Below are 9,904 nucleotides of genomic sequence, written 5' to 3' on the forward strand. Positions count from 1 at the left end.
TTAAAAAACCTAATCTGGATCCAAGCACGCTATCGAATTACAGACCAATTTCAAATCTCCCATTTATGTCTAAGATTTTAGAAAAGATTGTCGCTGCCCAGTTATGTAACCACTTGCAGGAGAACAATATCTTTGAAGAGTTTCAGTCAGGTTTTAGGCCCCATCATAGCACAGAAACTGCTTTAGTTAAAATCACTAACGACCTGTTTTTAGCTTCAGACCAAGGCTACATCTCCCTATTAGTTTTACTAGATCTTAGTGCTGCGTTCGACACTATAGATCATGATCTTCTCCTCGATCGCTTACAGAATTACATCGGTATTCAGGGACAGGCATTAAGCTGGTTTAAATCCTACCTGTCCAATCGTTACCATTTCGTAGATTTAAATGGAGAGCTATTCAGGATAATGCTAGTAAATTATGGCGTGCCACAAGGGTCAGTTCTAGGACCCCTGCTTTTTACAATATACATGCTTCCATTAGGAAATATTATTAGAAGGCATGGAATTAGCTTCCATTGTTATGCTGATGATACCCAGCTATATATTTCATCCAAACCAGGTGATACAGCTCAATTAGCTCGCATAACTGAGTGTGTTGAAGAAATAAGAGATTGGATGACCCATAACTTTCTGCTATTAAATTCTGATAAAACGGAGATTTTGCTCATCGGCCCAAAAAATAGTACACAGAAGCTCCAGCATCTCAGCCTGCATTTAGACGGTTGTTCTGTAACCACTAGTTCAACGGTAAAAGACCTGGGAGTTATTTTAGACAGCAACTTATCTTTCAAAAATCACATCAATCAAGTTACAAAAACAGCCTTCTTTCACCTTAGAAATATTTCTAAGCTAAGAAATATGTTATCTATATCTGATGCAGAGAAGCTCGTCCATGCGTTTATGACCTCTAGAATAGACTACTGTAATGCATTACTAGGTGGATGTCCTGCATCATTAATAAACAAGCTTCAGTTAGTTCAGAATGCCGCAGCAAGAGTTCTTACTAGGTCAAGAAAATACGATCATATAACCCCAATCTTATCGTCCCTACATTGGCTTCCTATTAAGTTTCGAATAGACTACAAACTACTGCTACTCACTTATAAAGCACTAAATGGTTTGGCTCCCATGTATCTATCCAGTCTTTAAACACGCTACAATCCGTCACGCTCCCTGAGATCTCAAAACTCTGGGCTTCTAGTACTTCCTAGAATAGCAAAGTCCACTAAAGGCGGTAGAGCATTTTCACATTTAGCTCCTAAACTCTGGAATAGTCTTCCTGACAGTGTTCGGGGTTCAGATACACTCTCCCAGTTTAAGTGTAGATTAAAAACATATCTTTTTAGCAAAGCCTACACATAACACACATCACACACATCACATCATAACCTTGTGCTCCAGAACATCTGATCACATGCACATTATCAACTTGTGCTGTTAATATCATGAACAACAGCTACGCTAATTCCTCTCCACTGCTTCTCTTTCTCTCCCCATCCCGAGGCATCCTGAGGTTTGGCCAGCTCCAGTCACGTCCCACCTCGTGAAGATTATGGACCTATGGATGATCATGGAGAAGTAGATGCCGAGTGTTTAAAGGCCCTGGCATGGAGAAGCTGATGCTGGATCTATGATGATCACAAATTGTTCTGTATTGTTGAAAGATTTATGACCAAACTCTTGATGTCACCCATATGAGGATGGGTTCCCCTTTGAGTCTGGTTCCTCTCAAGGTTTCTTCCTCATATCATCTAAGGGAGTTTTTCCTTGCCACTGTCGCCACGGCTTGCTCATCAGGGACAAACGCACACCATTCACCTTCACTGTTGTTTTCTGTAAAGCTGCTTTGAGACAATGTCTGTTGTGAAAAGCGCTATACAAATAAACTTGACTTGACTTGACTTGGAAATATAATGTTATAATGAATCAGTGTTAAATATTATACAGTGTAATTCTGATTTATAGATTTATATCATCTCTCTTACTGGTTATAGTGATGGACACTGCAGCTGATCTCTCAGAGCCGAGTTTATTCTGAACCTCACAGTAGTACAGTCCACTCTGTAGAGCTCTGTAACTCTGTCCTGATCCTACAGGTGATGATTCTTCCTCCTTAAACCAGGTGTAGTTTTCCACAGGTGGGTTACTGTCACTGCTGCAGGTCAGATTCACAAAACCTCCCTCCACTTTCTCACTAGAGGAACTAATGGACACATTCTTTGGAGGATCTAAAATCAGTTGATAAATAAGAAATACAATTATAATAGTTTTATCTTTTATTGGCTGTAAAAAAGATCTTCAGCTTTAACTTACACAGAAACATTCAGAGTTACACTGGTGGAGTTCTGATGCCCGACTTTGTTACTACACATGCACTTGTACTTTTCACTGTCCATAGTACTGATATTACAGATGGTGTAGTTCATTGTCCTAATTAATATTTTTGCATTATTTTTAATCAATACCTGAAGCCAGTATTTCATTTTTGATATAGAATTTCAGCACTTCTCACCACTTTTTTTTGCATTATGTGTGGGCAATTAAAAAAAAAAAAAATTAAAAAAAAATTTATTGTAAAAACTTTTTTTTAATGCCTAAGACAAAACTAAACCTCCTACAACACACAACAATTTCCACAGGTCTTCTTCAGTTCCACAATAATCTCTAGTACACAGTATTTTGTAGGAATGATTAACAGTTGCTGCCTTCCATGTGCATTCCTGGACTGTTGGTCAGGAATATCTGTGGAATCGTCAAGTCTACACCATCAAGCAGCCTAAAATACATTAACCTGCTAGCCTTCGCCACAGCTTTTGGGACTTAGAGCTGAAAATGCCCTCCTATCTTTAAATGTTAAAGTTCTTCTCACTGAAATTGTTTTTGCAAAATCATCAATCAAACACTCAAAGTTACTTTAATTACAAAACAGTGAAATTACATCAAGGGTTCAGGTAAAGATGTTCAATCTCTCCATAGTGTTTTGTTTAATAGAAAAAAACTAACTTCAGCTGTACATCTAAACATCAAGATGATTCTGTATGCAGAACACAGTGTGTTTTTAGGAAGAAAGTACGTGTGGGAACAGGGACAAGAAGCAGAGTATAAATGGAGGGTGGAGTCTGGAGAAGTGAGTGATAAGGATCCCACACCTGTATGTAATTTTACTAAACAGTGTCCCATGGGGGCAGCGAGGATAAAGGGAAAAGAGATAAGAGGTGTGAGAGAGAGAGAGAGAGAGAGAGAGAGAGAGAGAGAGAGAGAGAGAGAGAGAGAGAGAGAGAGAGAGAGAGAGAACACAGAGCTGTGTATGTTCTAATCAATAAATGTGAAATGACGAGAATGAAAATAAAGATTCCAGTTTGCTTTAAGCTCCGTTTCATTATTTTTATTTTGTATTGTTTTACTTTATTAAATACTGCGTTATGCAATAATAATAAAGTAAATAAAACTCACATCTGACACTGAGGTATTGAGCAGGAGATGGGAGATGTTCAGATCCTCTTACAGCACAGTTATAACTGCCTGCATCCTCACTGCTGACCCTCTGCAGGTGGAGTTCGTTGCTCTTGAAGGTGTTTGTGGTTAAATCATGTGTGTTTTTGTACCAGATGAATGTTGGATCAGTCAGACTGCAGGTGGTTTTACAGGTCAGAATGACTGATTCTCCCTCTGTCACTTCTGCAGGAGCGATCAGCTGAAGATCTTATACAATGAGAGAAACATTAAATCTGCATCAGTGAATAATCACCTGCTCATTTACCTCAATCACCCCCACCTGTGTGTGTGTGTGTGTGTGTGTGTGTGTGTGTGTGTGTGTGTGTGTGTGTGTGTGTGTGTGTGTGTGTGTGTGAGAGAGAACAGTAGAAACAGTGGTAAATTGTTAACATGTTTCTGACACTAAAATCAGCTCATGTTCATGAGGCTCAAAATAAAAGAACAAACTCAATAATATTTGCATAATTCCAAAAATACTACTGTGATTATTCCTGTGTCTTTTAATAAGTAAATTGTTCCTTTAAGTGGTGATCATGGTAGTATTTACTTATAAGAAGTTAATTGTATTCTAATGTAATTAATTATTTTTTATGCCTCTGTGTGACAGTCAATAAGAACTGCATTTCCCATTAGCCCCTGCATGTCACATGCTGGTCACATGTGTCTCCTTATGCCTTGTTTCATCCTATTTAAGTTCTCTTAGTTGTGTGTTTATTGTACTATCTTTTGTTGTGTGTCTCCCGTGTTATCATTCATTTGCTTTCTGTTGTCTGGAGTTCATATCATGAAAACAGTAATTCAGTAAAAACATGTTCGAGTTTTTCAATCATCTGCTACAAAACTCCTCTAAAAGGAGATTATGGTCTGAGTGACACATGTAGAGAATAAGATGATTTTATTTACCTGTAACTCTGAGTGTAATTCCAGATTCACCCTGAAATTTATCTTTAGTTGTTCTGAATCTGAAGCAGTACATGTGTTCATCTGATTTCTTCACATCACTCAGTCTGAGGGAGAAGTGATTCTGTTTATCTCCTAAATACTCCACTCTGCCTGAGTAACCTGATTCATTACGCAGATCAGTCGCTTCTACACCCTTAACTGGGTTTATTAACCAAAACCTGTTTATCACTGTAACATCTGTTGGATGTGTGTAATTGGCCTCCAAAACCACTGTAGATCCTTTTACAGCACAGAGATGATGTTTGCTGTATTTCACACTCCATTGATTCCCAAGAGCTCCTGAAACATGACACATGAAAGAGGTGATTAGAGGTCATGCTTAAACTGAGAAAATATATAATTTTAGGGAAAAAAATAGGGTAATTTTAAATGTGATGGCTGCAACACATCTCAGAAAGGTTGGGACAGAAAAGTGTCCCAACTGTTTTGTAATTATGTTTGTAGAAGTGTCTGAGTGATGAATTGGTCTGTCTGCTGTCTAGACCTTTCACCATTTGAAAACATTTGGTGCATTTTAGAAGTTCTAAAATCTAGTATCAGACACATATGGGGCAACATTCCTCTTCTAACACTTAAGCAACTGGTCTCCTAATTTTTCAGATGATTATGGACTGAAGACATGATGCTACACAGTGGTAAACACACCCAATGTGGCCAACTACAACATTACCTTATTTTTTAAATGTATCTATTGACAGTTATTTTAAACATTTGTATTTAGATTGTAAATAAAATGTGGGTTAATGAGATTTGCAAATCACTGCATTTTTGTTTTAATTACATTTTACATGTGTTTCAACAGTTTTGGAATTGGGGTTGAATTAAAACTAAACATTTATTAATGTTTATGAGATTTATTTTGATATCATCTTAGTGAGAAGCAATATTAAAACGATGGAATGAAAGGGCCAATTGTATATACACTGATTACTAATTGATTGATTGATTAATTGATTGATTGATTGATTGATTGATTAAGTAATGTGATTGTTAAGCTCTGGCATTAGCAGGCTGTCTGATTAGTGTTTGGCTGATTTGATGTGTGTTTCTGATTTTCTTTGCTTAATTCTTGTTTTGGGATTGTAAACTGTGTTTGTCATTAAACTGCCCAAATCTACATCGGCATCTGTTACTCTCTTCATTTCATGGCAGAAGAGAAGACATTAGTATGCAAAGGAGAGAAGGGGAATGAAAGTCAGTAGGAGTAAGACAGAGTACATGTGGGTGAATGAGAGGGAGGGCAGTGGAGGGGTGCGGTTGCAGGGAGAAGAGGTGGAGAAGGTGGTGGAGTTCAGGTACCTGGGGTCAACAGTGCAGAGTAATGGACAGTGTGTTAGAGAAGTGAAGAAAAGAGTGCAGGCAGGGTGGAGTGGGTGAAGAAGAGTGATAGCAGGAGTGATTTGAGATAGAAGAGTATCTGTGAGAGTGAAAGGGAAAGTTTATAGGACGGTGGTGAGACCTGAGATGTTGTATGGATTAGAGACAGTGGCATTGAGTAAAAGACAGGAGGTGGAGCTGGAGGTAGCAGAGCTGAAGATGTTGAGAAGTTTATTGTGAGTGATGACGATGGACAGGATTAGAAATGAGTTTATTAGGGGGACAGCGCATGTAGGACGTTTTGATGACAAAGTGAGGGAGGTGTGATTGAGATGATTTGGACATGTGCAGAGGAAGGACCAAAACCAAGGAGGAGTTTTATGGATATGGTGAGGGAAGACATGCAGGTGGTTGGTTTGAAAGATGCGGATGTAGAGGACTGAGGGGTATGGAGACAGATGATCTGCTGTGGCGACCCCTAGTGGGAGCAGCCAAAAGAAGAAGAAGAAGAAGAAGACACTAGCAATTCACGACAACTATTGTGGTTATTTTTTTATTAATCGGGTTCATTGTGTGGTAGTGCAATAATGTTGAATGTAAAACTCACCCATCATCAAGTGCAGAAAGACCAGACAAAGCAGTGAAGTTATTTTAAGGGACGTCATTCTTCTATAAAGATTCAAACATGTAACAAAAAACATAATAAATTCACACAAAATTATCAATTGCAGTAAAACTGACTTTTATTTAGACAAATTCAACATGGCAATGTGAGGAGCATTTATTTATGGAAGGTCCAGTGTCACATTCAAGCACTTCTGGGAACTGTTTCAATGAGTCTTCAATTATTCTCCAGATGGTAAAGAAGCCATCAAAATCCTGCTCAATCTTTCCTAAGGTATCTGCAGAGGTGAGCAGCTATGCTCTTAAATTTCCTGCCCTTCTAATACTACCAAAGAAGCTGAGAGTATTGAGTTAATGTAACTTGGTTGCTCTTGAGTAAGCAATAAGAAGAGAACGTGCCATAAAAACTCTTGTGCTTTTACTGTGGGGAAAAGATCTACTGTGTGCATAGTTGCTCTTTCTGGAACAGGAGCACAGCATCATTGAGCAGGAAATCCAAACCACATAAACCACTGGTGAGTGGTTCTTCAGTCATTACTCACAACTTTAATCTTGAGAACTACACCACCTGATTGCACACGTCTACACACCCTTTTACAATGGGGGGCTCATAGAGTGAACCAGTCACATTCAAAATTACACCTGTAGGTAAAGGGCATCTACCTGCCATTAATTAAAGTGATTCTGATTTAAACCAGATAAAAGGCTGTAGTGTTTGAATGTTCAAGTTTGCATTGTACTAAGAGCCATGGAGCACAAAGATCTGCTCACGAATATGTGACACCTCATTTTTTGAAAGGTAACAATCAAGAAAGGAATATAAACAATATCGAAGGCACTGAATGTACGATGGAACTCGTAAAAACCAGCATCAATAAGTGGAGAAAATGTGGCACCATTGCAAAGATAAGGACGACCCTCCGAATTGAATGAGAGGACGAGGAGAAAACTCATCAGGGACGCTACCAAGAGGCAACAGCAACACTGTAGGAACTGCAGGAATTTCATATGCATACTGTATGACCATCTCCTGTATTCTGTACACGTCTGCACAGGACATCATAAGACATAATCTAATGTTTTTAATGTAAAATAATTCTACTCATAACCAGGGTTGAGTTTGTGAACCTGCTGCTTTGACAACAACTCCAGGATGAACATCAAAGAACCAAAACAATCCAGAATTATGTCACACTGCCTCCAGCTAATTGAGTAGTTCACGTGTGAAGAATGGACCACAAGCTCCTTTTAATGTGGAAGTTTTTTAAATAAATAGTGGTACATTGTATTCTATAAATGATTTACAACACAAGCAGAGCAGTTTAGAATCTTTCGGATTCTTCAATATCTGTTGCTCACAACACAAACAATTCAAACTATCTCAATGGTTATATCTCCTTTATAACTGGAGAAAGTTGAAGGTACAAGGTATAGTGTCAGTAGTTTTACAAGAAACTGTTGCAAGAAAATAGCAAAATCCAGACTTTTCTTACCGTATCACCTCGGACCCTCGTGCACAGCAAAAAGACAGAATAAGACAAAGTGTGAGCGAAAGTGTGTGTGGTTGAGGGATCTTGCGTCTTTTAAAAAAGTGAGAAAATACTTTGGTGAAAATTATAGAAATCTAAAATACAGTCTGCAACATTTAAAACAGCAGTAGCACTGAAGTAGAATGTTTTCAGAGCTGCTTTTTGACTTGACTGTGAGAGTCATTTGCATTTAAAAAAAAAACACGAGTGATATCATTGGCTAAGAAATAAAAAATAAAAAAAAGTCTCCTAAGTGATGGTCAGCTGTGGGTTTACATCGCCATTTATAGTCAGAGGACAGAGCTGATGAACGAGCTGCATTTATTCATCCTCTCCACGACCCTTTCTGTAATTAGCATACACACATATGTAGAGTGAACATGCTGGTTAATACATGTATATTGTAGACATGTATACATGTATGATGTTACCACACCCAGCTGTTCTGCTGCACACCTGAAATGTTCATCAGCATGATTTAGCCTTCAGTTTCAGAGCCGTGTCCTGCACACTGTCATGGTGATGACTGTTGTTGCCTTTTTCTTATTATTATTTTTATTTCTTCTGTCCAAAGTAAGTATTTCTTCTCTGTGGTCATTTTTAGGATTTAATATAGTGGTAAAGCATGTGATATACGCCTCATACAGGGCCTTCAGAACCTTCAACAGTCAACTCTGATCAGTCCACTGAGCCCAATTGTGTCAATAAACTAAAATCTACTTCATAAACTGGTATAAATTTTAATTTAAATAAACAGGTAAGTCATACAAAAGCAAATGGACCACAACACATGGGTTTAAAAACGGTTATTTATTTTCACACATTATAAAGCAAGCGTTTAAAGTTCAACATGTGTGAAATGACAAGGAGGAAGTGAAAACGCCAGTACACTCAGTGTTACTCCAAATTCTTAAAGTATACCAAGTTTTAAACTATCTGATTAACAGGCAGCTCTGGTGCTTTAGACATTTTCTCAGATGTCCATTGTCAGGATTACAGTCATATACAGTACTATTTGCACCATCAGCACAACACTGAACTGCATTTACACTGACACCCCCCCTCTTATAGCCTGTTTCAAATTAATGAAATAATTGGCATTTATATATTTATATATTTACTTGGACATTGAGTATGTTACAGTTTCTCATTTTTTATTTAGACTTCATCTAGACTCTCCACCATTCTCATTATCCAGAGCAGTGACAATGACCTTTGTGCATGACCCTGTTCTTCACGCTGTTTATGTTAACGCACAGTTGGGAGCTACAAATATATAAAATTAAAACCTGCGGTTTCATTTAAGGAAATGAAGATGTCCTGCTTCCACGCTGGGTTAGTCATGTCAGGTCAGGCCATTTCACTACGTCATACTCAGTATGACTGTGTATGTGAATATAATTTTTATTTAATATGAAGCACCCAAATCATTGATTGTACCAGCGGTCCGAGAGTGTAGGCGGAGCCGGCGGAAACGAGTGGTAAGGAACACCTGCAGCTGATGAGACTAATCAGTGCGCTCTGTTTCAGTCTGGCGATGCCAATAAAGAGAAAAGTCTGGTTTTCTACCTATGACCAGAGTCAACAGAACCAGAGCCTATAGTCAGAAAATGTAAAGTTTTAGATCTAAAAATGAGAATCCTTCCATTAATTTTAAATAAATTTCTCCTTGCAGAAACCACATTAACAAATAGCTCATTTTTGTGCAACCTAAATTCAGTCAGGATGAAGTTCAGTGTGACAGAGTTCTACACTGGAGTGTTATTGACACTTAGAGGTCTGCTTGGAAAACTCTATCCAAGCTTTGTGGAGATAATAATTACTGCATTTTTATTAATTTAATATTAATTTAAGTGTATATGATTAGAGGGAACTGACTGAGTGTATGAAAGAGTGTAAATGATACATTTTCATAACAGATCTGTGAGATAAACACAAATGACTCACATACAAGATCATGTTTTATACAGTTTA

The 9,904-nt window shown here is 38.0% G+C and overlaps 1 protein-coding gene across 1 annotated transcript; it reads right to left on the reverse strand.

The window, feature by feature from the left end:
* Positions 1-1,961: 1,961 nt before the first annotated feature.
* LOC310715626 (B-cell receptor CD22-like) lies at positions 1,962-8,072 on the reverse strand (the record flags this gene model as incomplete). The annotated part of the gene is made up of 5 exons (XM_083522146.1): positions 7,895-8,072; positions 6,385-6,446; positions 4,401-4,739; positions 3,456-3,704; positions 1,962-2,230 (listed from the first exon to the last, which is right to left on the reverse strand). Exons 2-5 carry the CDS (start codon positions 6,440-6,442, stop codon positions 1,962-1,964), a joined length of 915 nt encoding a protein of 304 aa, XP_083378272.1. The 5' UTR covers positions 6,443-6,446; positions 7,895-8,072.
* Between the last annotated feature and the right edge of the window lie 1,832 nt (positions 8,073-9,904).

The sequence above is a fragment of the Silurus aristotelis genome (genome assembly GCF_946808225.1).
Source record: "Silurus aristotelis genome assembly, chromosome: 20".
Lineage (NCBI taxonomy): Eukaryota > Metazoa > Chordata > Actinopteri > Siluriformes > Siluridae > Silurus > Silurus aristotelis.